We start from the raw sequence: 27,605 nt of genomic DNA, 5'->3' as shown, positions 1-27,605 counted from the left end.
TTTAAACTTTCTTGTTTTTCTTCAGATCATGTATTTGGATCCTAGGTGTATACAAATTCCCCATTTATGCACTTACAGATAACTTCTTGGGTATTAAAACATTCTGTTTTTGCTACATCATTTCTCATACAGAAATCTCAACTTCCTTCGGCAGGGCTTTTTGCTCACTGCCTCCCCTGCCCTCAAAAGCACTCCATGCTTGCACATAGCCTTCCTCCTGTTTCTTTCCAAGCTGGTCACACTGGGACAATCAATACCTGTGACAGATCAACCTTTCTTTTTTTGGTTTTAATATTTCTTTACACCCTGTTTTGGCTCCTTGATTTGGAAGTATCTGGAGGACATTTAGGGCAAGGAAGTCAGGCCAGGGACTGGGTGATGCTCATAGCCAGCACTCAGCACTTGAAAAATAGTTGTTGAACCAATGAATGGACGAACGAACGATGAATCAGTGAGTGTGAATATGTGAGAGATACATATTGCAAAGTGCAGACTTGGTCAGCAAATATTTATTGAGTACCTACTGTGTCGCAGGCCCTGTGGTGCATGCCAGGATGGTAAACAAAACAGGGGTCTCGCCTTGGACTAGGGAGTTTCTAAAATCACTAGTTCTAGCTGTATTATTCCATTTCCATGTCTATATCTTTTCACTTTTTATCGTACATCTAATGATTTTCAGGATCACATTTTAGCTAAGAAATCTACCCATTTGCTTAAGCCCAAAATAGGAAGTTCTGATCTACTGTCAGAAAAATCTGGAGTCACAAGTGCCCCAGTGAAAAGTACCCCCGAAAAACCAAAAATCCCCCAAATGCTAAGCTTCCTGACTTTAGGGGTTCTAGGATGGGGAACCTCCGATAGAACGGACAGCACGTCCACCAGAGGGCGCTGTGGGGGCAAATTTGTGCCGGGAGGGGAGCTTGACCAGTGACCCTCAAAGCCAGGTAGGCGCCTAGAGTAATTTTTATTCTTCCCTGCGTTTCCTTCCCACCCCTCGAACCATGGTCGCCCCTCCCCCCATAGGTGGTTCCCCTCTGAATCATCAGCTACTTTCAGGGGCTGAAAGAGGGCTTTTTTGGAAAGACGCCTTGCTTCTGTTCCTGACGCCCCATGTCTCAGGCCACTCAGTTTCCAGGCGGGCTGGGTGGGTGGGTGGGACCTCTCGGGCGTCAGAGCCCGGCGCTGCAGGGGCCGCGAAGGGGTTAACCCGGCGGGGGGGGGGGGGGGGGAGGGGGAGGGGGCGCGGGCGGCGCCTGCGCTCTGCTTCTCTCCATTGTCTCCACGGCGGCGAGGAGCGCCGGCGAGCGCAGCCCGGGACTGAGCAGGGCGGTGCGGCTGGCGGGGCAGGCGGCGGCGGCGGCTGCGGCTGGAGCGAGAGCGCTACGCCACGCGACCGCGGCTTCCCGAGCTCCGCCTGGCTGCCCAGCGCCGCAGCCCGCCCGAGGCCTGGAGGGGTCCGGGTCGCCGTCCATGGTCGCGGCGTCCTGAGGCGGGGGACGCACCCGGCGCCCCCAGCCCTCCTCCGCCTCCTGCTGTCGGGCGGGCCGCCTCCTCGGGCGCCTCCCTGCGCCCGCCCGCCCGCTCGCCCGCCGCCTCCCTCCCTCCTTCCTTGCAGCTCCCCCGGCTTTCGGGGGCCCGGGGGCGGCCTGTGGCGCGCCGAGCCCGCGCCGGACTGCGCCTCTTTGGACCTTGAGGGGAAACATGCGTTTGGCTTGGATCGTTTTAAATTCTTAGTTTGGGATCCCCGCTCGCCTGCCTCTTCCGCCCGCGGGTTTTCTTTTCTTTTTTTCTTTTTTTTCCTTTTTTCTTTCCCGGTCTCCTTTTTTGACTCCCTCCCCCTTTATGCTCGCCCAACCCTCCCCCCGCTGCTGAGAAGTGGGGGAGGGTCTCGGCCTCCAGGTTCCCGCCCCACCGGGGCCCGGGCGAGCATGGGGGGCAAGCAGAGCACGGCGGCCCGCTCCCGGGGCCCTTTCCCGGGGGTCTCCACCGATGACAGCGCCGTGCCCCCGCCGGGAGGGGCGCCCCACTTCGGGCACTACCGGGCGGGCGGCGGGGCCATGGGGCTGCGCAGCCGCTCGGTCAGTTCGGTGGCGGGCATGGGCATGGACCCCAGCACGGCCGGGGGGGTGCCCTTTGGCCTCTACACCCCCGCCTCCCGGGGGACCGGCGACTCCGAGAGGGCGCCCGGCGGCGGAGGGTCGGCGTCCGACTCCACCTATGCCCACGGCAATGGTTACCAGGAGACGGGCGGCGGTCACCATAGAGACGGGATGCTGTACCTGGGCTCCCGAGCCTCGCTGGCGGATGCTCTACCTCTGCACATCGCACCCAGGTGGTTCAGCTCGCACAGTGGTGAGTCCGCGGTTGGTGGAGGCCTCAGAGGGTGGAGTGCAAGCGAGGGCGCGCCGGGGCGCCCCACACCTTCGCGCGTGTGCGAAGATTTGGAGGTGGAGTGCGCAACCTGGATCTGCCTGCCTTCCCCTTGGTTTCCGAAGCCAAGGGATGAATGGGATACCCACCCTCTAGAAAAGAGGCTTTCTGAGAGGCTGCGGAGCCGGGCGTATTAGGGCTTCAGGTGTTGGTTCACTTATGGATGCCTATTGAAGTCTCATTCACTGGCATCCCCATCCTCAGGTCTTGTCTGGCTTATCGCAAGTCGGCCTCGAAGCTTTCTTTCTGCAACTGCTGCATTGTGCTTGCCTCACCGGTAACAGAGAGAGAAGGATCCAATTTGACCAAGCGGTGTCTCCTAAACAAAGGGTGTGAAAAAATTGGGGCCAAGTGGTGTTTGGATTAGGGCTCTTGTTCTTGCTGGGAGAGACGGGTGCCCAGTTTTGCCACCCTGCTGGAAATCTGTTTGAATTGTTTAAAGTGGAGCGGCTGCTGTCATAGACAGGTGTGGCCTGCTGGATGGAGGGCCCAGCCGGGAGCCTCCCTGGGAGGCTTTGCAGGACCAGGGCTCTGGTTACCCGTGCTGCATGCAGTAGCCTTGGCTCAATGACTCTTGCATCCCTCCATCTTTTTTCTCCCCCTCCATGCTAAGTGCTTGGTCTTCTGGGTATTCTGCATCTTTTTTTAACCAAGAGGTGGCATTTTATTGCCTGACTGTTGGCACATGTCAGGGGGAAAGGAGGATTCAAAGAACCTGGATGAATTCATTTTGTGAACTTCTGGTGACAGGTCAGCGAAAAGCTGGAGGAGGATTTCCCAGGCTGTAACAGGCAGGGCAGAAAAGGCACTGCTCGGTGCTTCTGGAGGAAAACAGGTCTGTCTGCTTAGCTAACCTGAGAAGCCAGGTTAGGCTTCTAGAAAATTGGTCAGAAGGGATGTGGGGCCTCTATTTGCTAATTGGCAAGTTGCAGTGATGAAGTTAACATATTCATACTCCTTTGGGAGACTTCAGAAAATTTAGATATTGTGTAGAAAAAAGATTGCTTTACGGAGGATTTATTTGTTGGATCACTGTTCTAGCTATTGTGAAATAGCGTAGACTTTTTGTATCTATTTCTGTAAACAGTCTTAATCTTTTTTTCAGTTCTTTAAAATAATTGTGAAATCATTTTAAGGGAGAATTAGTGACTAATTTAGGGTAACATTTGAAAGTGGCTTTCAATTGCTAGGATGGAAATTTTTTTTTTTTTGCTAGGATGGAATTTTAATCCCTGAACAGACCTCTAGATATCATTGGAGCTTCTCTGACCTGCATGCATCCAACTCTGCCCTGAATGAGGTGCAAGGCATGACTACCTTTGGTACTTTTAGACATTTGATCAGCTTTAGACATCTTTTTTTTAAACATCTTTATTAGAGTATAATTGCTTTACAATGGTGTGTCAGTTTCTGCTCTATAACAAAGTGAATCAGTTATACATATACATATGTCCCCATATCTCTTCTCTCTTGCATCTCCCTCCCTTAGACATCTTGAACTTAATAATATTTCTTATAAAATTTGGTCCAGAAGGAGTCAGGTGTATTTTTGAGATGATTGTAGTTAAGTTTTTAAAAGAACTGTCATTAGTGTCTGATTTTAAGCTGAAGAGTACTGTAAGGAGGTTCTCAAAAAGCACAAGTAGAAATTTTGTGTTGCAAAAATGTAATCTTATAGAGGTTTCTCTGGAGAAGGAGTTCCCTTGCTGAAATTTCTTGTCTGTCTCTTACTAGAAACGTCTTTTTCCTTATTCCACTACCAAGTTCCATGCTGGAGCTATGAGCTTAAAATTGGATTCCAAAACAGACTCCTCAGCTATAAAACCTCAAGTTTTTAAAATCTAGTTGTAGTGAGGTTAGGAAGAGCCACTGAACCAGGGACTACAGGAAAAGTTGGAGCATATTAATCCCTTGAGGGATTAATATTAAAATGGGGGGGCGCTGTTAATATTTTGGGTAATATAGTTGTTATAGGACCATCCTGTCCTTTTGCAGGACATTGAACATACCTGGCCCTGCCCACTCAATACTCCCACAAATTTCAAAGTGCTCTTGGTGGGGGCGGGGTATCGCCTGATTGAGAACCACCTCCTTAGGGATTTGTTGTTTTATTCAAATAAAGTAATTAGTTTTTCCTGTGCAGCTCATTTGAGAGGAACTTTGATATTTCCGCTCTTCTGCAATGGTGGTTCTATCTCACCTTCTGCAACAGGCCACAGGCTCTTCCTTCCAGGACATCCCCTTCCTCTCTTGTTTGTTGCTGTAAGAAGAGAAATTTTGGAGCCTTGGGGAGGGTCCCAGCAGTTTTCACTCTTGTGTCTTAAGAGTAGAAGAGTGAGGATTTCAGTGCACAGTTGACTAGATGCCTGGAAGTTGATGTGATGTCGTTGCTTGTGTTTTCAAGGTGCTTTTGGAACTCTTCATAGGCGCAGAAAACAGCTGTCAGTGAAATAAGTGGGGGAGTTCAGTGAGCTAGAGGCTTCCTCAAAAGGCGCGAGCTGATGTTATATCAAGAGGTAGAATACTGGGGCCTCAGCTCCTCCTTGGAGAAGCTGTGACCTTGGACGAGACACCTCACCTCTCTTGAGCCTTGTCTTTGTTATTTTTAAAATACAAATACAGCCAGCCTGTAAAATTTAAAATACAAATACAGCCAGCCTGTAAAAGTTGCTGCCCAGATGCTGCGAGGATACACATGGTCACATTTGCCTTCTCTGGGCTGTGAGCCTTGCACGCCCTATTTCCTTTGCCTGGAATGCTTTTCCTTCCATTCCGCCCAGGGATAGCCTTTTATGATCCCTTAGGGCTCGACTTAAATTTCTCCTTAGAGACCACTCTTAAAAATTGGCTCCCTCCTGTCAGTCTCTCCAGTCACTCGCCTGTTACCTTAATAGCACTTAACACATTGTATTTATCCATTTACTCTTTCTGTTTTAAGTTGACTAAATTTTAAGCTCCATGAGAGGAAGACTGTGCCTCTTGACCACTGTTGTAACTCCTGCACTCCATGTGCCAGGCAGAAATATTTGTTGAGTGAATGAATTAGAGTGCCGTATGTTCATCGGCTCATTTAATCATCACTATAACTCTAGGAGGTAAAATGTTTTAATTCCCATTTTACAGGTGAAGAAACTGAGGTGTAAAGGGAGGTTAAAGAACCTACACAAGGCCAGATAGCTAATAGGTGGCAGAGTTGGGATTGAAATGCAGCTCTGCCAGCATCAGAATCCACCTGGTCTCTTAGCCATTACCCTCTACTGCCTCTCAGCCTAAAACATGAGGAAGCTGGATAGCGTCATGGAAATTGCACTGCTTGTGTGTCAGAGGGCTAGGCTCCTCCCACGGTTGGGCTGCTAGTTAACTGCCTGTCTTGTGACCTTATGCAAGTGAGTCATTTAGCCTCAGAGTCACCATTTCTCCACCTGTAAGATGGAGATAATACCTGTTCTGCTTACCTTGCCGGGTCGCTGTTGTGGTCTCATGAGATGGTGTTTACAAAAGCCAAATAACATAGAAATGGGAAGTGGTGTTCTTACAGGGACACTTCTAGAGTTCTCTGCCTTCTTTCATCTCTTCAGAAGTTGCTGGACAGAGAGATTTAGGATCGTGTGAACTCTTTCCCCGAAATGGAAGCTAGTGTTCTCTACTGAAGTCTGACCTGTATTGTGGGGGCCGTCCATAATAAGAATGCCACTTGAGAAGAGCTGCTTTATAGAATCCGAGTAGAGTCCCTTCTTTTCCACATAAAATGCGTTTTGCTATAAGGTGTTTAACTCCTAATGGTTGGGTGGTATTCTGGAGGTCTGGTCATCCATTTGCAGTCCTGTTTATCTCAGAATACAGATTTCTAGATGTGGGGGAAAAAATATAGAGGCTCCACCGTGTTGGAAGGAAGAGGTTGCCTGTTTCCTGGGCCCTAATATAAAATGGCTGGTCATTGAGGTCTCCCTCCAACTTCTTAGCCAGATGCGTGTATACACGTGCATGTGCAGAAAACGAAACTGTTCTCTGTTGTTACCAAGCCATCAACAGGGGCTGATAGATGGTGACTTTTTGGTAAGTCTTTGAACGTGCCAGCAGGATATCTCATGGGTTCTACTTTGCTGCCACTCTAGGGTTCTCAAGTGATTTAATTTTCTTTGTTCTTAAATAATTAGGGAGAGTTGCCAATTCCATCGGAGTGGATCAGAAAGCCTCTTTGTGCCTCACTATAGGTGTGCTAGATGTAATGGTTCTCTCCATCGTTTCTAGAAAAGGAAAAACATTCTGTGGCCTCCAAAGAGCATGATGGGTCCCTGCCCTGCAGAAGTTTTATTCTTAATGAAGACTGGGTTTTCTTGGAAGACTTTTTAAAAAGCAGAGTTTTTTAGCTATTACCATGAGGGCTTATTTTCTATAAAAGAAAAAAACAGTTCCCTTGAGGAGAAGATCGTTTCTTGAAGGTCACAGTTAATTCTCCCTCACTGGGGTTTGAAAGGTGTTGCAAGAAACAGTGGTTTCACTCTTAAAGTGTGTGTTTTATGGGATGTGTACATTTTGCCATTAAACAAAGACACACCCCAACTAGGTCACAAGGAATACTCTCTGAGCCAAGCCACTCTTTACCAGAAATGCAACTCCAGTTCCTTTTGGAGAAAGGAACATGCTTTGTATTTGACAGATGTGACATTCAACCCAAGCTTATTGGGCACCTACATTTTAGCAAACCCAATTTTAAAACTAAACTTCAATTTTGACAGTTTCAAAATTGGAAAAAAGTCATAGGGAAGTGGTGGTAACTTAAGCTCTTGGTTTTGCTCTTACTAACCCTTAAGTAGGGGGTGTTTTTAATGACTGGGTCACTGAGGCTGAGGTACCAAAATCTTGAAGTTAGTCCAAAACCTAAATGCTATTCCCCATCTTTTAGAATGATGGATGTGTACACATTTCCATTTGTTTCTTTTCCAAGCTTTGCCACGGCCTTGTCTCAGTCAAATGGTTCCTAGTGGTTACGGTGGGTGTAGGCTTGAGTATGAGAATGGACTTCTTACAGGCCTGGCAGTTTTCACCTCTGAATCTTATTTCCTCATAAGAACACAGGTTTATCCTTGAAACCAACAGTTGGGTTCCTGATTTTGATAGGCTAAATGGATGAGGGGTGCATAACCTGAAGACCAACCCTCAAGTGCGAAGCAAATAAAGAACCAGGTTTAATCTGAAAGCCGCAGCTGGGGTACTCTGTAGGCTGATGAGACTGTTTACCTTGAGATCTCCCTCGAGTTGTTGGAATTGAGAGTACAGCCTTCCTCTGTTGGGAGTAAAGAGGAAGGAGGAATTCGCTGTGCCCCGTAAAGTAAGAGGAGGCATGGCAAGAATTTATGGTGCACTCCCGGATCTGTAAGAAGGAGGCAGATGGAGACAAGAGCTCTCCTGATCTCTGTGAATGGTTCAAAGGGTTTTCAAGCTTGACTCTGTCTGGTCTTCTCTAGGGTCTCATTAACAATGCAGAGGACAGGACCCCACTCCCAGAGTTCAGTAGAATCTGAATTTGTAACAAATGATTCCACAAATGTAGTCAGAATACCGTCTATATCTGAAGTGCACCCCTACCATGGATTTAACTTTTCTCTCCATAAACAGAGAGAAAGAACTCTGAATTCTTTTCTCATGCATTCATTAGCATCACTTTCAGTATCACTAAACTAGTCAGATATTTCCCAGGCAGAATACATACAAATCTTCTTTTCTATTGCTCCCAGAGGGTAGATCCACCCAGCAAGACCATTGTTCATTCTTTGGCTGTTTTCTTTTACATGGTACTAAGCATTTTTCTCCTACAGATAGGCCTGAGCCAATCTGCCTTGGTCCCGAGTTGCTCCGAACAGAAGGTAGTTGTGGCAGTGTCCCCTATCCTTGTGCTACAGAAGGGCTTCCTGAGTTACATCCTCTTTCTTATATCCCCAGCTAGACAAGTACAAGATCTCAGGATGAATCCAGACTTTAAAGTGGACAAAATACCCTTTTTTTTTTTTTTTTTTTTTTAGCTGACTAAAAGTATGAGACTTTGTGTGTGTAGATCTGTTGAGCTAAGATATTCATTTATTCAACTGAGATTGAGTGCTTCCAGTATACCCGGACCTGTGCTAGGTGCTGGGAATGTATATTTATTATGAAGGTGATTGGCATTACTTTGTTCTTTCTAAGAATTTTTGCTTCCCTCCTCCTTTAAGAGAAAGTCTGAATATTGCAGCTTGTGGAAGATTTTACCTTCTTCATCAGTTCCTCTGTTGAATAAACAAATTCAGGCGCTTGTCCATGAGGGTGCTACACGGATGATCTCCTCTCTACTCTTCACTCACGTTATTCCTTGTTAACTAAATTCTCTATCTGGGCTGGGGCAGGTGATCTTTTCTTTGTGGTTCCAGTCAAGTGCCTGGTAAGAAGAAATTCCTCATATGTGCCAATATAAATGGTCCTCTTATCTTCTCAATGAAAATATCAAAAGAAAACTGTTTTTCATTATCTTTGACTTCAGTATCTTTGTCATCCCTAGAGCCACTTTTCTTTCTGGTCACTGAACACTGTTTTCTAGAAGCCTGATCCACCGCCTTTTAAACCCATCTTTCTAAAATTTATCCCAGGCCGAAATGTACATAAGGAAATGTAAGAGTTTTCCTCCTTGGTCTTGTGTTTGTCTCTGAGCTCCACGACATTGACACTTTAGTGCTGTTTTAAGTAATTTTTAAAGCCTTGTTTATGATAGGCAGCAGTAGTGACTGAAATGTCATTTCCCCCCTGGAATAATTATTAAATCTGTTATAGTTGAGTATTTTTTTTTCATTTTAACATCTTTATTGGAGTATAATCGCTTTACAATGGTATGTTAGTTTCAGCTTCACAACAAAATGAATCAGTTATATATATATACATATGTTCCCATATCTCTTCCCGCTTGCGTCTCCCTCCCTCCCACCCTCCCTATCCCACCCCTCCAGGCGGTCACAAAGCACCGAGCTGATCTCCCTGTGCTATGCGGCTGCTTCCCACTAGCTATCTACCTTACGTTTGGTAGTGTATATATGTCCATGCCTCTCTCTCGCTTTGTCACAGTTTACCCTTCCCCCTCCCCATAGCCTCAAGTCCATTCTCTAGTAAGTCTGTGTCTTTATTCCTGTTTCACCCCTAGGTTTTTCATGACATTTTTTTTCTTAAATTCCATATATATGTGTTAGCATACGGTATTTGTCTCTCTCTTTCTGACTTACTTCACTCTGTATGACAGACTCTAGGTCTATCCACCTCATTACAAATAGCTCAATTTCGTTTCTTTTTATGGCTGAGTAATATTCCATTGTATATATGTGCCACATCTTCTTTATCCATTCATCCGATGATGGACACTTAGGTTGTTTCCATCTCTGGGCTATTGTAAATAGAGCTGCAATGAACATTTTGGTACATGACTCTTTTTGAATTATGGTTTTCTTAGGGTATATGCCCAGTAGTGGGATTGCTGGGTCATATGGTAGTTCTATTTGTAGTTTTTTAAGGAACCTCCATACTGTTCTCCACAGTGGCTGTATCAATTTACATTCCCACCAACAGTGTAAGAGGGTTCCCTTTTCTCCACACCCTCTCCAGCATTTATTGTTTCTAGATTTTTTGATGATGGCCATTCTGACTGGCGTGAGGTGATACCTCCTTGTAGTTTAGATTTGCATTTCTCAAATGATTAGTGATGTTGAGCATTCTTTCATGTGTTTGTTGGCAGTCTGTATATCTTCTTTGGAGAAATGTCTATTTAGGTCTTCTGCCCATTTTTGGATTGGGTTGTTTGTTTTTTTGTTATTAAGCTGCATGAGCTGCTTATAAATTTTGGAGATTAATCCTTTGTCAGTTGCTTCATTTGCAAATATTTTCTCCCATTCTGAGGGTTGTCTTTTGGTCTTGTTTATGGTTTCCTTTGCTGCGCAAAAGCTTTTAAGTTTCATTAGGTCCCATTTGTTTATTTTTGTATTTATTTCCATTTTTCTAAGAGGTGGGTCAAAAAGGACCTTGCTGTGATTTATGTCATAGAGTGTCCTGCCTATGTTTTCTTCTAAGAGTTTGATAGTTTCTGGCCTTACATTTAGGTCTTTAATCCATTTTGAGCTTATTTTTGTGTATGGTGTTAGGGAGTGATCTAATCTCATACTTTTACATGTAGCTGTCCAGTTTTCCCAGCACCACTTATTGAAGAGGCTGTCCTTTCTCCACTGTACATTCCTGCCTCCTTTATCAACGATAAGGTGACCGTATGTGCGTGGGTTTATCTCTGGGCTTTCTATCCTGTTCCATTGATCTATATTTCTGTTTTTGTGCCAGTACCATACTGTCTTGATTACTGTAGTTTTGTAGTATAGTCTGAAGTCAGGGAGCCTGATTCCTCCAGCTCCGTTGTTCTTTCTCAAGATTGCTTTGGCTATTCAGGGTCTTTTGTGTTTCCATACAAATTGTGAAATTTTTTCTTCTAGTTCTGTGAAAAATACCAGTGGTAGTTTGATAGGGATTGCACTGAATCTGTAGATTGCTTTGGGTAGTAGAGTCATTTTCACAATGTTGATTCTTCCAATCCAAGACCATGGTATATCTCTCCATCTATTTGTATCATCTTTAATTTCTTTCATCAGTGTCTTATAATTTTCTGCATACAGGTCTTTTGTCTCCTTAGGTAGGTTAATCCTAGATATTTTATTCTTTTTGTTGCAATGGTAAATGGGAGTGTTTTCTTGATTTCACTTTCAGATTTTTCATCCTTAGTGTATAGGAATGCCAGAGGTTTCTGTGCATTAATTTTGTATCCTGCTACTTTACCAAATTCATTGATTAGCTCTAGTAGTTTTCTGGTAGCATCTTTAGGATTCTCTATGTATAGTATCATGTCATCTGCAAAGAGTGACAGCTTTACTTCTTCTTTTCCAATTTGGATTCCTTTTATTTCCTTTTCTTCTCTGATTGCTGTGGCTAAAACTTCCAAAACTATGTTGAATAAGAGTGGTGAGAGTGGGCAGCCTTGTCTTGTTCCTGATCTTAGTGGAAATGGTTTCAGTTTTTCACCATTGAGGACGATGTTGGCTGTGGGTTTGTCATATATGGCCTTTATTATGTTGAGGAAAGTTCCCTCTATGCCTATTTTCTGCAGGGTTTTTATCATAAATGGGTGTTGAATTTTGTCAAAAGCTTTCTCTGCATCTATTGAGATGATCATATGGTTTTTCTCCTTCAATTTGTTAATATGGTGTATCACGTTGATTGATTTGCGTATATTGAAGAATAGTTGAGTATTTTTTTGCCCAAAGTACAGAATGTAGGGAAATGTTCCATGCTGAAAGACTTTATGCAGACTTTGGCTGTAAGGTGATACCTTACTCTCTGAAGGATAATCTTTGGAGAAACCCCTCGTTACATTTCGGCATATGTGGTCCTTTTGGTCTTGGTGAATTAGACTTGGCATAGCATGTCTCCAGCTTGCTGGTTGGTAGTACTTTCAGCCCTCTACAAAGTGTAATTGAATAAGCCATGCTTCAAAAGGAGTTGTTCTGAAATGAGCCACCTCTGTACTGTACAGTATCTTTTAAGGTCAAAGTTGATTTATTATGTGTGGGAGAAACTTAAATCTAGAGTCAATCCAGATGATCTGAGACAGAGGTAGGAGGAGAATGCAGGACTGAGACTCCAAGACTCCGGCCAGCTTGGTCATTTTGCCCATATTTCTCCAGTCTCTGGAGATCTTTTCATTTGTTTTCCTCTTAAATACCCCCCCCCCCCCCCCCCCCCCCCCCCGCACTGAGAAGGTGCTTTTCCTTAGAGAAAAACTAAGAAATATTAAGACTCTTTTATCTTGATGCCTGCTTAAGTACTCCAGGAATCCTACAGGGATTTGAGGGAGCCCTTGGGATTCCAGCCTAAACCAATGAAGTACTTGGTGTACCATAAATACAAGTGAGCTTTCTGTAATATTGGTCTTTTCTCTTTAGATCATACACCCTTTTTTTTTTTTTTTTGCGGTACGCGGGCCTCTCACTGCTGTGGCCTCTCCCGTTGCGGAGCACAAGCTCCGGACGTGCAGGCCCAGTGGCCATGGCTCACGGGCCCAGCCGCTCCGCGGCATGAGGGATCTTCCCGGACCGGGGCACGAACCCATGTCCCCTGCACCGGCAGGCAGACTCCCAACCACTAGCGCCACCAGGGAAGCCCCCATACACACTTTTAATGCCCCCAGAAGCACAGCACCATCTAAGTCAGCTTTTCAAAGAAACTTTGTGGTGACACTGCCCACTACTGTGATAAGCATTATGAAGTATGACACGTATTATTAGATTTCCTCAATCCTGGTCAGAAATGGCTAAAACATTCAAAACTATTGCAGCCAGCCCTGGCGAACTCTGGTAAGTCCAAGGCCTATGCCCAGGGCTGGCTTGCAAGTTAGCTGCCTTCCATCTTAATATCTGATGAGCCCAGTCTTGTTGGCTGAGTTTAATGCATCCATTTCCTACCTCCTCTCAGCCCAGAGGCCAAATGCAATGTAAAAGGATAGTGAATCTAAGCATCTCCAGCATCTTGAGGTATAGGAATCTCCTATGAAGTGACAGACCTTTGAGAAATAGTATTGTGAGCTGTTCTGTTTTTGCTGTGACTTTGGAAAACCTTTGGATTCTTCTACTGAACACTTGTTTGAAAAAAAAAAAAATCTTTTTAATGAAACAGTGGAGTCAGAAAGCAGCCGCTCCTTCTCATAATAGCATTTCTCACCAGGGGAATTTTTGGTAGCTTTTGGAGGAGGGTTTTGAGTAGGTTGTGTAAGATAAATCCCTCGGTTGAACATAACCAAAGGCTGCCATATCAGAGCTCTGGTGCTTTCCGTGCTGACAGCAAGCCCTGAATTCAAAGTGCAGGACAGCAGAATAGAATAGGGAGGGCTGTGCTCAGTGAACTGTTGCAGTAGCGTGACCAACGAGACTGGAGTTTCAGCATTCAAAGTCAGTTCATTAAAACACTATTGTAGTGTAAAAGGATCATGAAATGGAGGCCCTGGGTCAGAGGGCCCAAGGCCATTTACAAGAACAACATCATATTTCTGGATTAAGGGATGGCTGCAGGCCTAACGATGAGAATATAAGAGCCACGAGTGTGCCTCCTTTTTCCATATTGTGAAATGGTGGCATGGTGCTTGGCACTGACTGTGGGACTACCTCACATAGAGAGGATTCTACAGTCTGTGCTCTGAGGAATTTAGGTCTAATAAAGCACTTAGAATGACACCCAAAGTGAACAGTTCACCCAGTGTCTTTATAGGATGGTGAAAAGGGCATTTGAGATACTTAGAGTTTAGAACAAGCCAGGATTATAATACCAACATCCAAAATGCCTGTCCCCTGGGTTTCCCTGGTGGCTCAGTGGTTAAGAATCTATCTGCCTGCCAATGCAGGGGAACACGGGTTCGAGCCCTGGCCTGGGAAGATCCCACATGCTGCAGAGCAACTAACCCCATGAGCCACAGCTCCTGAGCCTGCGTGCCACAACTACTGAAGCCCGCCCACCTGGAGCCCGTGCTCTGCAACAAGAGAATCCACTGCAGTGAGAAGGCTGCACACTGCAACGAAAAGTAGGCCCCGCTCACCGCAACTAGAGAGAGCCCGCGTGCAGCAATGAAGACCCAATGCAGCCAAAAATAAAATAAAATTTAAAAAAGCCTGTCCTCAGCCTCTCTGCCCGCCGGAAACTGAGTTTTCACTGTTTCCAACTTCAGTGACTTAAGTACTTCTTAGGTCCTCATGTCTGAGCCACGTCTTACGTAAGCTACAGACAGAGGAAAGTCTAAAAGGTTATTACAACTGTTGAGATTTGCTTTCCTTTGGAAAGTCATAGTTGTGTCCATTCCGTGTTTTCCTGGCTTTGTACTTTTCTTCAAAGCCTCTTACCAGTTCCAAGTCTCCAGAGCTCAATAAAGGGGAACAGGAAGCCAGCGTTTGATGCCTAAGAGCCAGCAATAACTAAGAGAAAAGGGCAGAAGCATGGAACTGGGAGGGGGAGTTCTGGGCCTTGAAGGTATCCAGGTCTCTAGGATTATAGATACATCCTGCAGAGATGACTTTAACCAACTTCTTCAAACAAGAAAAAAGCAGTAGGAACCTCTGTTCTGAGAGGACAAATTTCTCTTAGGTTAAATAGTGGAGGCTCAACATTTTTAATTGATGGCATAATTACAAAGTATCTTTTACATAAGGAGCTCAAAACAATTAAGAAAAAAGTGATAAAAAATTATCACTTTTATAAAAGAGCAGGAATAACTTTCCTCTCTTTTCCCTGAGGGTCCCCAGGGTACATCTTGTCATGGGATCCAAGCTGGATCCTGACCTTCCTTTTCCTGTCCATTCACATTTATTAGATGAACTCTATAAAGTTTCAGTCCTGTGACTGTAAGATGGGAGGGTCACAGGGGTTTGTGCTATTTCAATTTTGGTTTCACTTGCACGTTTTAGGAAATCACATAATGGTGTGACTCTGAATAGGAGTTCTTGTCTCTTGGAATCTTTTCAAAAAATGAACTATTTCAGGCATGCAAAAGAGAGAATGTACTTACCTGCCAAGCAGATTAACAGTGGGTTGGCCAAAAAGTTCATTCGGGTTTTCCCATAACGTCTTATAACTAGAACATTGCAGATGTAATTGTATGGAGCTCGCTCAATTCCTATTTTTCTCCTTCCCTTCCCAAAAGTAACCACTGCCCTGACTCTCCTGTTGATCGTCCTGTATGTGTTCATACTTTTCACTGCCTGTTTCTATCCAAAACAGTCTTTAACTTACGTAAACTTTATAATGTCTCTATCCTTTCATATCTCTGTTTATAGATATAACTCAAAATGGATTTGAGATCTGTAAATCCATTGTACTATATGCTGCTATAACACATTCATTTTTGCTGCTCTACTCTATTGTAAGAATATACCACAGATATCACCATTTATCAATCAATTAAAGTTATTTTCAGTTACTTTGAGAATGTTTTGCTGTTTCCTTGTATACTTGAGTGAGAGTTTTTCTAGAGTACATCCGTAGTCTTGAGATAGCTGGGTCACAGGCTCATATATATACCTTCAACTCTTGATTAAATATTGCCCAGTAGGTTGCCAATGTGCTTGTACCAATTTATACTCCCCAAATAGCATATTTTCACTTGTTACATGTTCTTGCCAAAACATGATATTGTCATACTTGAATTTTTGGCAAGTTCTGGTGAGTGTAAAATGGTATATCGTTGTGATTTTTGTTATTTATATACTTGATATAATATATATTTACATATAATTAATATACTGATGTATATTTAATCATCATTCTTGTTCATGTCTTTTATCCATGTTTATATTGGATGGTTCATCCTTTTCTTACTAGTTTGTATGAATTTGTGTTTTTATTTCATTTTGTTTCCAGATATACACCTGTATATCCCAGTTTGTGGGTTATCTCTTTATTCTCCTTGCGATTTCTTACGGTTAACTTACCTTTAATATAATTGAATATTCCAGTGTTTTCCCTAATGGCTTGTGCATTTTGTGTCCTAAGAAAGATTTTTCTTTCCCTGAGGTCGTAAAGATTATTGTCTTATATTTTCTTCTAAAAGTTTTAAAATTTTGCCTTTCATATTTGAGTCCTTAATCTATGGAGAATTAAATTGTTTGAATGGAGTAAGATAAGTAAGATAATATAAGATATATTTTCCTTCTACCATATGAATAACCAGCTCTCCCAGCAGCAAGTGAGGAACGGTAAAGTCTTTTCCTACTGATTTGCAAAGCTGTCTCTATCAAGTTTCAAGATACCTCTATCGGGCTTCCCTGGTGGCGCAGTGGTTGAGAGTCCGCCTGCCTGCCGGTGCAGGGGACGTGGGTTCGTGCCCCGGCCCTGGAGGATCCCACATGACGTGGAGCGGCTAGGCCCGTGAGCCATGGCCGCTGGGCCTGCGCGTCCGGAGCCTGTGCTCCGCAACAGGAGAGGCCACGGCAGTGGGAGGCCCGCATACCGGGGGAAAAAAAAAAAAAAAAAGATACCTCTATCAAAATATCAAGTTTCCTTCCAGGCATGGATTTGTTCCTGGGCTTTTTGTTCTGTCCCATTGGTCAAGTTGTCTTTCCTTGTGCTAATACTTTCTTAATTACTATAGTTTTGTCTTGCCGTGTATAAGGGCAAATCCTTTCATATTGTTATTTATTCTCTTTCAAAGCTGTGTTGTCCAAATAAAGCTTTCTAGGGACAAATAAGGGAATCCAGATAGAATCAACAAAATGAAGTACAGAGTACCAGGAACTGCTCTGTTTATAGCTGGTTTTTTTTTTGTTTTTTGTTTTTTTTTTTTGCGGGTACGCAGGCCTCTCACTGCTGTGGCCTCTTCCGTTGCGGAGCACAGGCTCCGGACGCGCAGGCTCAGCAGCCATGGCTCATGGGCCCAGCCGCTCTGCGGCACGAGGGATCCTCCCAGACCGGGGCACGAACCCGGGTCCCCTGCATCGGCAGGCGGACTCTCAACCACTGCGCCACCAGGGAAGCCCTATAGCTGTTATTCTTAATGAGGACATCTGGCAAACCGACCCTAATGGACAGTTTCACATTTTTTCCCCTACTATGTTGCACAAACAGTAACATTTCCCCATGTCTTTGTATTGCAAACAGCAGAATAAACAGTTCCGTATGTTACAGATAACAACAATAAAACAACAGAAACTGCTTAGCTATTTTTGGCGCTTTTTGCTTCCAGATAAATTTAAAAATCAGCTTTGTCAACTTCTATGGGGGAAGAACTGTTAGGATATTTACTGGAGTTTTATGTTGAGTTTAGCAATTGCCATCTTATAAAATTGGGTCTACCTGTGAACCTGATGGGAACAGACTTACAGATGTAAGAATAAAATTTTTTTACATTTTTTAAAACTTTGAAATAATTTCAGACTTACCGAAAAGTTGCAAAAAATGCAAAATAAAAACTGCATTTCTGTTAGCCAGAATCTTCAAATGTTACTAAAAAGACAAATAGTTGAATGTCCATTAAGTTCTTAACTCTGCAAAGCAGCTTAAAGTCTTAATAAATAAAACATCTCAAGTCTGAGGAATCTACATTGACCTGTTCTAAAGAATGGGAAAGCCACACGAACTTAAAGTGACATGGTGTCTGAAGGGTGGCTAGGCCTAATATGGAGATCTACTTTCTTCAGAGTTGGTCTGTATCCTTATGTGATTTGAAGTAGATCAAGTCCCAAGCTCTGCTCCCACGGTGTGTGCTGTGATCTCATCTGATGGAAGAAGGGCTTCTTGCCCTTCAATTGAGAGTCTCAAACAGCTGGAGCCTGGGTAGTTCAGGTCAAGTCTGCCTCAGTATCACCTGAGAATGTCTTCTGGAGGCTTGGCTTGACTGAGCCAGAGGTGCCTGCATAGGAGGTGCCAGCAATGAGACACCCCTTCTTGGAAGGCACTTGTGCTCACCAGTATACCACTTACGCACACGAGAAACCGCTTCTTAGGAGAGGCAGTGTGGGGTAGCGGTTAAGGTTAAGTGAGGCTTATAATAATTATATCTATCATACAGTACTATTGTATCAATTAAATGAGCTTATAGGCATATCCACATCACTCAAAACATTGCCCAACAGATAGTAAGTGATCAGTGAAAGCAACCTCTTATTATTATTTAATGTCTCTGGGTAAAGCTTAGTAATTATCTAAAGATCTTGAATCTTTTTTGTTAGATTTACCCCTGGGTACCTTATAGTTTTTTGGTTTATGCCGTAAATACTATTTAAAAAATTTTTTATAATTATTTCAGGTTTCTGGTATATTCAGCAGACTTGTTGAGCTCTTATAGGTCTAATAGTTTTAATGGAAAGCATCTACAGAGAAAACCCAAGAGAATCACGTTGGTAAATAATAACTGTTTTGTTTCTCCTTTTCTAATTCTCTTGTGTGTCACTCCTCTTTCTTACCTTAGGATTGCTGGCAATCTCCTCTGGAAAAAGTTTATTTGACTCTATAACCATGGGCATCCTTGTTTTCCTCCTATTAAAGGAAGTGCTTCTTGCATTGGAAGCATTGTGTATGTTTTCGGTGGCTAGCCTTTATTTCCTTCTATTCTTAATTTGTTAAATTAAATATCACAAATGGTTATTTTATCAAAATTTCCTTTACATTTATTCACATCGTCCTTCTCCTTTAATTCATTACTGAGGTGAATTGTATCAATAGATTTTGTAGTGTTAAACTATCATTATATTCTTTAAATAAACCCTACTTGGTTGTGATGTGTTCTGTTTTTATACATTGCTAGATTTAATATGTTAATATTCTACTTGGGATTTCTGCATATGTTATAAAATTTCACTCATAATTTTTATACTATCTTTTTCTTGTTATTAAGATTAATGTAACCTTTTATAAGGCAGTTAGGAGTGTATGTTCATTTTTTTTCTCAAAAGAGTTTGTATAAAGGTGTAGTAGAGTTCTGGCTGCAAACAGATGGCACACTCAAATTTAATTGAACAGACAGTTTACAAAGGTATGGGCAGGATTAAAGGAACTAACAGTGGATGGTGAAGCATCTGGAGATTGGCCACAGTGGGAAGTTCTTATAACACCTAGATCTGAAGTGCATGGGGAGGGAGCCATTACCAAACATGATGAGAACTGTAACCCTGGGAGAGGTGTCCCACAGAACTGTGGACTTACATAGGAGAAAGGACCACTGCCATACCATGGCAAAGCGCAGAGAGCACCAGGTAATAAGTACCCCCAGTCTCTCTATCATTTTGTCCTCAGGTTTCTTGATTCCCATTGGCCAAATGCAACAAAAGTTTGGGAGGCAAGGAAACCGTGTCCAGACTTGTTATTCTTCTGGAGAGAAGGCTAACAGAGAGGAAAGTGGATCTGGAAGAAACAGATAAAGGCAAAGGAAATACCTGTATTTTGAATGCTTGGTGGACCTTACATGTAGAATTCTCCTGTAAAACTATCTGGACCTAGGACTTTTTTTGTTGAGTAGGCTTTTATCTAATGATTCAAGTTCTTCAGTGTTACTGGCCTGTTCAGGTTTTCTATTCTTGTGTCATATATTTCAAGACAGCCTCTGTGTCTATCTCTATATTATGTCCCCCTTTTCATTCCTAGTATTATTTGTATGTTTTCTTTTTATTCTTGATAAGCCTTGCCAGACCTATTTTTTATTATTTTATCTTCAAAGGAGCATTTTTTGGTTTTGTCCATTGCCTCCCCTCTGCCTGCCACATTTCATTGCTTTATACTCTTAACTGTATTTTATCTTTTCTTCTACTTTCATTGGGCTTACTGTTTATGCTTTTCTAACTTCTTAAGTGTACCCTATGCTCATTTACTTTTTAATCTCCTTTTCTAATACAGTCATTTAAGGCTCTAGATTTTTCCTTTAAGCACTTCTTTAACTGGGTCCCATGATATTTTAAAATATTTATTTATTTATTTATTGGCTGCATTGGGGATTAGTCGCGGCACACAGGATCTTTCATTGCGGTGTGCAGGCTCTTTGTTGTGGCACATGGGCTCCTCTCTAGTTGTGGCATGTGGGCTTAGTTGCCCTGCGGCATATTGGATCTTAGTTCCCTGGCCAGGGATCTAACTGGTGTCCCTTGCATTGCAGGATGGATTCTTAACCACTGGACCACTAGGGAAGTCCCTGGGTCCCATGATTTTTGATCTGTAGTGTTTCCTTTATCATTCATTTCTAGGTATTTTCTACTTTTTAGTATTTCTTTGATTCGTGAGTTATTTATAAGTATATTTTAAAATTTCCAAAAAATTTTAAGTTGGCCTCTAACATGATTGCATTATAGTCAGCAGTCTCTATAATCCTGATTGGTTTTTATTGATGCTTGATTTGTGGCACACTGCATGGTCAGTTTCCATAAATATTTCATTCATGCTTGAGAAGATTGTGTTCTGATTGTTGGGTGAAATTTGATTCTGATATCCTTAGACCAAGCTTATCAGTTGTGTTGTTCAAATCTTCCTTATCTTACTAAATTTTGGTGTTCTTGATTTACCAGTTCCTGAGAGAACTATGTTAAACTCTCTCTGACTGTGGCTTCGCCAACTTCACTTTATAATTTTGTCAAATTTTGCTGTGTGTAATTTGAACTTTTCTCAAGTATATAGTTGTTTAGAATTGTTTATGTCCTTCTGGAGAATTGCTTTTGTAGAGAACATCTTTATCTCTAGTAATACTTTTTCTTTGGTCTATTTTCTTTGGTATTAATGCCAGCTTTCCTTTTGTAACTATTTGCTGGTATCTTTTCCTGTCCTTTTATTTTCAGTCCCTGTTTCCTAATGTCTTAGATGTGTCTCCTGTAAATGACAGATAGTTGGGTTTTTTTTCAACCTAATCTGAGACTTTTTTTTTTTTTTGGTGCGGTACGCGGGCCTCTCACTGTTGTGGCCTCTCCCGTTGCGGAGCACAGGCTCTGGACATGCAGGCTCAGTGGCCATGGCTCAAGAGCCTATCCGCTCCGCGGCATGTGGGATCTTCCTGGACTGGGACATGAACCCGTGTCCCCTGAATCGGCAGGCGGACTCTCAACCACTGCGCCACCAGGGAAGCCCCCCTCAACCTAATCTGAGACTTTTAATTTGCAAGTGTAATCCATTTTTTTAAAAAAATATTTATTTATTTAGGCTGTGCTGGGTCTTAGTTGCAGCATGTGGGATCTTTAGTCGTGGCATGCGGGCTCTTAGTTGTGGTATGCAAACTCTTAGCCGCGGCATGCGGGATCTAGTCCCAACCAGGGATCGAACCCGGGCCCCCTGCATTGGGAGAGTGGAGTCTTACCCACTAGACCACCAGAGAAGTCCCAAATCCATTTAAAAAGTATTCTGAATACCACTATATGTTAACTTAATATCTAATTAGTATAAAATATATTATTATTTAATATCTTATTAAATATATTGTTATTTAATATGTTGTTTTGTGTTATGTACCATATGTTTGGTTTGCATTTTTCTCCTTTCCTGCCTTCTGTTAGGTAACTTGGGTTTTCTTTATCACCATCTGGAAGCTTTCAATTCTTTTAGAGGCTACTCTTAAATTTTTGGCTTGCATACTTGAAAAAAAAATCTAATGTTAAATCAGTATCTCTACTCTCTTCCCAAATAAAAAAGAACCCACAGTTTGTCTTACACACTGTTGAGATTCACTATTCATTTTTTTTTTTTTTTTGTCTGCTTTGGGTCTTCGTTGCTGTGCGCGGGCTTTCTCTAGTTGTGGTGAGCGGGGGCTACTCTTCCTTGCAGTGCGTGGGCTTCTCATTGCAGTGGCTTCTCTTCTTGTGGGCTCTAGGTGCATGGACTTCAGTAGTTGCAGCATGCGGGCTCAGTAGTTGCAGCATGTGGGCCCTAGAGCGTGCAGGCTTCAATAGTTGTAGCGCATGGGCTCATTAATTGCGGTGCGCAGGCTCTAGGGCATGCAGGCTCAGTAGTTGTGGCTCATGGGCTCAGTAGTTGTGGCTCACGGGCTCTGGAGCACAAGCTCAGTAGTTGTGGCACATGTGCTTAGTTGCTCCGTGGCATGTGGGATCTTCCTGGACCAGGGTTCAAACCCGTATCCCCTGCAGTGGCAGGTGGATTCTTAACCACTGCACCACTAGGGAAGTCCAAGATTCAGTATTCTAATTCCACTTCATTTTTGTACTCTAGAATTAGTTGTTGCTGTTCTTATTTGATAAAGTCTGCTTGTTTGGAGTCACCCACCTGCTTAGCAAATTCTTTGCCTACTGTTCCTTCTTTCATCATACTTCATCCTTCTGAGTTAAATTTTCTTCTTCCAGAGGTAGGTGTTAAGTTTTTTTTCAGTGAGAATTTATTAAGCATAAACACTTTTTTTTGCTTGCAAATTAAAAAAGTGTTTTTATTTGCTGTAACTATTGAATGGTAATTTAGCTGGGTATAAAAATCTGGGTTGGCAGTTACTTTTTTCTCAGCAGTTGGACAAAGTTATTCTATTTCATTATCTTTTGGCATCTGATATTGTAATTAAGAAGTCTGATTCTCAGATCTTACAGTTAATTTGTTTTTTTCTGTTAGCTGCTTTATAATCTTTTCTTCTTCTTTTTTTAAAAAATTATTTATTTTTTATTTGGCTGCGCCAGGTCTTAGTTGCAGCATGTGGGATCTTCATTGCTGAGTGCGGGATCTTTGTTGTGGCTTGTGGGATCTTTAGTTGTGGCATGTGGGATCTTTAGTTGAGGCATGCAGAATCTTTAGTTGTGACATGCAGGCTCTTTGTTGTGGCATGAAGGATCTAGTTCCCTGACCAGGAATCTAACGCGGCCCCCTGCATTGGGAGTGTGGAGTCTTAACTGCTGGACCACCAGGGAAGCCCCTATAATCTTTGCTTTGTTCAGGGTATTATGCAAATTTACTGTTGTGTTGTGTGTTCAGGGTTTGATTTATTTTTATTTTTCTTGCTTACTATTTGTCCCTGAATCTGAGAGTTCATGTCTTTCAAAGAATCTGAGAAATTCTCAACCATGTATCCCTTCAAATTTTGCCTTTGTTTTATTCTGTCCCATCTTTCCTTTTGGGAATCTTAGAAGTCATGTATTGGACCTTTTTCTTCTATCCTTCATGTTTCTTAAACAGTTCCATATTTTCTAATTCTTTATTTCTGTATGCTGCACTCTTGGTAATTCCCTATCTCTACCTTTCAGTACAGTAATTCTTTCTTCACCTGTTTTTTAACCTGTTCATTGAGTTTTATGTTTCATTGAACTACATTTTAAATTCCTTGTGGGTTGTTTACTTTTTACCTTCAATTGTGTGAAAAAAATTTTAAATGAGTAAGTCACCTTACATTCATGGTTTGTTTTTCTCTTTGGGAAAGTAAGTGCGGTTGGCTAGCTGCTTTCTGTTCTCTTTCTGCTCAGAAATCCCGTAAAGCCCTATCACTGGCATTACACTGTGGAGCAAAGAAGCACTATGAACAGGGAAGCAGGATGCTGTAAGCCCATCATCATTTTGTTCTCTATTCCCAGAGGAAGAGCAGCTCCTGAGTCATATAGGGAAATCTTTGAGCACTGTACCTCTTGGGGGCTCACAGCTGTGGCAAGGATCTGTTTCTATGGCAACAGAAGACTTAACTCTTCCTCTGTACTCAGGGTATGCAGAGGGAAGTTCCAGGATAAACTTTTAGAGCTTTCCATTTTCCAGGGAGCCTGGATTTATTCTCTTTCTTCTGTCCTGTATAGTAGCACTATGCAGTATAGCAGCCACTGGCCACCTGTGGCTATTTAACTTACAATTAATTAAAATGTAAAACTTCCTTTGAGTCACACTAGCCATATTTCAAGTGCTCAGTAGCCACAAATTGCTAGTGACTACTGTAATTGGACAGCACAGATATAGAACATTTCCATCATTGCAGAAAGTTCTGTCGGACTGTGCTGTTCTGAAGTCTTCCATAGTATTCCCACAGTAGACAGAGAATTGGTAAATGTGTAGTTTCAGAAAATAGATCAAGTGAACCTATTGATAACCAGAAACTAGAAGGCTTTCTTTAGAGTTATCGCCATTCTGTACTGTCTATATGTGGGAAGAATTCGGAGAGGGTATTGCATTCTGAGAATGATTTACGGGATGAAATGGTAAACCCAAGCCTACTTGTCTTACCTGTAGTTTGATACCACGGGAAGAGGGTAAATAGAGAGGTGAATGAACCTGATGTTGAATAAACTTTGGGGAACATGGAGAAAAATTACTGCATGGGTCTATTGATTTTATGCAATTGTGGTTAAACTGAGAATAGGGACGATGGGTTCATGAGTGACTGGAGATAACCAGCCCAAGGTCTTATTACTTGAAATTTGACTCAGGTTGGAAATTCCTTGTAGTGAAATCATCTTTCTCCACCCCCTTAAATTGCCATCTCATTCTCCTTTGAGTTGCAGTAGAACAGTTAAAGATTCTCAAGAGAAGAAAAGAGGTACCTTTTTCCTCCAACCCCCCCTCCCCCAACATATACACACCCACACCTTCTTCAAATTTAGCAACATTTCACAGCGACTGAACTCAAGATAGACCAAAAATAAGAACAATGTGGGTCATACCAGCCTGGCCCCAACAGGTTGTGAAGAGAAGGAAGAGCCAGTGACCCCAGCCTTGTTCTTTGCCTATGACAAACAACTGCTAAAAAAAACGTACTTCACTCTTTATTATGGAGCTCTACATGGACTCAGAATCCTTCTCAACACAGTACTTGGGTCCCCAAGTCAGACTAACTAGCTGAAGTTGGCATGCGAGACTAAACCTGTTTACTGTTCTTTGTTAGGGATTTGAGGTTTGGAGTTTGCTATTCTGAGAAGGGACATTGTTCTCGTTGATTGCAGAGTACCACCATTATGAATCAAATATGGTAGTTGAGGAAGTTTTTTTTTTTTCTAATTCTATCTGGAGTATTCATGGCTCATGGTATAGAGTAGGTACCCAAATAAAAGTTGTTCATTGAAGATACACATGAAAAAGGAAGTTAATTCTAGAGGTGAAGATAAAGGTAATTTTTATGAGAAAGTATCCATTACTTATTAGTTCATCCTGGTGGAATTTGTAGGGTTGGCAAAGCTAGCTTGGAGTTGACTTTCTGGAAGAAATTAATCCAAAAGAAAAAGATGGCTTGTAAGACAACTGGGAAGGATTTAGAAGGAATTCAGAGGCAGCATTTGTAGAAGAAAAAAGAAGAAACTGTAAAAGAGAAAAATGTCCTATAGCAGGTGAAAAGTTGGAAAGGACGAACTAATAGATGCTCTGCAGAAATAGAGAAGTTAACAGACCTTTGTGGTTTCCAGATTAGCAGTTTTTTGTTTTTCAAGCAAATCTGGAAGCATGGATTCTTCCTGGGTTTTTTTTCCTGATCACAGAAATAATCAGAATATTCATTGTAAAGATTTCAAACATTGATGTATTGATAGAAAGCAAAAATTCCCCATAATTCCTTTGGTATGTATTTCTCCAGATTTTTGCCCCCGTGGACTAGTAGATATGTTTAAAACAGTAGAAATCACATTCTGCTTATCTTGTTTCGCAACCTCTGTCTTTTATTTAATGTTTTCTTCATTGTTCCATGTCATTCCATGTGCATGTGTAGATTTTATTTTGTTTTTGTTTCTGTTGTTATCTCCAGAAATTTGTACCTGTGAGGAGGGACCTATTCAGAGCAAATTCCCCCCCGCCCACCTCCCAGCCATTGTGCCTGTTTGGGTGAACTCATGATGTAATAGGTTGATGCCCAAGAAGTTTGCCCCCAAAATGCTTTCACCCTTTTACCTCTTTGGTAGAGAGACCATATCTTTCATTTGGTCACACTTCTCTGTAAGTTGTTATAAGAATGCCGCAGGGAAAGATCACATAGCCCCTCCTGTTAATTTAGTTTGTTCTCAGTAGAGCAATTAAATTATAGAATAGAAAGACCCCAGAGCTCAGCCCCAAATGCAGAGAATATTTGGTAAATATATAACACCAGGCAATAGGATTCATAGGGCCCCTGTTCTTCTCTCCTTCAGCCTCAATCCTGAGACGATCTGAGTATGTCCAACTCGTTCCAGAGTTCACTGCTTCTTCCCATTTTTACTTCTGATGGGATGATTGCTTCTGCCAATAGCTAGACTTAGAGCATAAGAAAATTTTACCTTGGATCCACAATCTGAGCCGCCCTAAAAGAAAACAACAGGTGGGAGGCAGGGGTGGAGACATTTCAAGCCAGGCCTGTACAAGGCAGCTAATCTTAGGGCTGTGCACTCAGTGGGTGCTTTTGCTTCCTCGGGGTGCTTCAAACAGGCAGCATGCTGGTGGGACCTGTAACAATCCACTGGGACCCGGACAATGTCTGGGATTACATTCCACAGAGGAGTCTCTGTCAGGTGACCGGCAGGCGAATGTCTGACTCTCCTCCCTCCTCCAGTGACCTATGGAGTAAGAAAATGACCAGTAACCAAGCAGGCATCTCATTTGAACTGTAAAAGAAGTCTGGTCTGTTTCTAAATGGACATGTGAAATGTTCCTAAATAAGAAAAAGCACCCTTTCCTAAGGTGGTTTTTTCGTGTGTGTGTGTTTTGTTTTGTTTTGTTTTAAGATGTTGCTATTCCATGTGACTATCAAGGCCACCCATGTGGGCAGGAAGTAAAGGAGCTGGCACAGAACCTAGAAATTGAGTTTCGGATGAAGTTGAACCCATTATCCAACAGCAAAGTTAATGTTTGTAGAGTTCCTATGAGCTCACAGCCCTTTTGAATGGCACATGTTATTTCTCCCATGTTCCCAGAAAGTGGAGAAACTTGGAGCAGAGTGGGAAAAGTACTTGGAAGAATTCTGTAATGACTTGAGCCTGAGCCGGGCTTAATACTTGAGTCTTTGAACTCTTCCCTACTGAGACTGTTGCTTTTATAACAGTCTGTTTTTGTTGGTTATTGCAGCTTTTAAAAATAAGAAACATGCACAATCTTAAACGGTAGTATGTTATAGCAGTATTAGCAATAGCAGACATTTATTTATTGCTTACTAAGTGCCGGGCAGAGTTGTAAAAACTTCTCATATATTAACTCTTTCAATCCTCAACCTGTGGAAGTGGTTACGGTTATCATCCCCATTTAACAGATGAGAAAACTGAGCCCCAGCAGTTAGGGAACAAGCCTAATTAGGTAGAAAGTGATGTGACTCTAATACATGGTATCTCATATTGTTATTAGATTGCAGTCAGTTTGGCTATCAGAAATTAAATTATGGGAGGCTTTTTCCACCCTGTGTGCTTCCTACCAAGTACTACCAATGCCTGTAGCATTCTTTGTGTTTTCATAAAATGATGGAGAAATAAAACACATTTCTTTACCATGTCAACTGTGAGAGTTGCCACCCGTGACTGCATTTTTCTGCTTTTTGTCATAACATCAGTCCTCTCAACAGGTCCTATAGTCCATTGATCCTATTTCCTTCTCCATCCCTCACCCCCTCATGCCCTTACTCTTCTCCTTAAATAATGTTAAGTTCCAAGTCAGTCATTATAATCACTGCCTCTTCTAGTACGCTATCAGTCCCCTTGCCCTCTTTTGCTTTGTCACACTTGCTTGGCCAAACCACAACTCCGGTCGAATCCAAATCT

At 42.5% G+C, this 27,605-nt stretch overlaps 1 protein-coding gene across 3 annotated transcripts in view; it reads left to right on the top strand.

The window, feature by feature from the left end:
* Positions 1–1,278: 1,278 nt before the first annotated feature.
* ZNRF1 (zinc and ring finger 1) overlaps positions 1,279–27,605 on the top strand; it is a 104,561-nt gene continuing 78,234 nt past the window's right edge. Inside the window, exon 1 of one of the 3 annotated variants that reach the window (XM_029238049.1) lies at positions 1,279–2,352. In XM_029238049.1, the coding sequence (XP_029093882.1) occupies positions 1,929–2,352 (424 nt within the window). In that variant the 5' untranslated portion in view covers positions 1,279–1,928. The remainder of the gene's footprint in view (positions 2,353–27,605) is intronic. The other 2 variants (XR_003795923.1, XM_029238059.1) reach the window with 2 other exon arrangements.

This window comes from Monodon monoceros, unplaced genomic scaffold (assembly GCF_005190385.1).
Source record: "Monodon monoceros isolate NGI ecotype Baffin Bay Population unplaced genomic scaffold, NGI_Narwhal_1 Super_Scaffold_10, whole genome shotgun sequence".
Taxonomy (NCBI): domain Eukaryota; kingdom Metazoa; phylum Chordata; class Mammalia; order Artiodactyla; family Monodontidae; genus Monodon; species Monodon monoceros.
The sequence above is the reverse complement of the archived record's forward strand: the minus strand, read 5'-3'. Positions and strand labels throughout refer to the sequence as shown.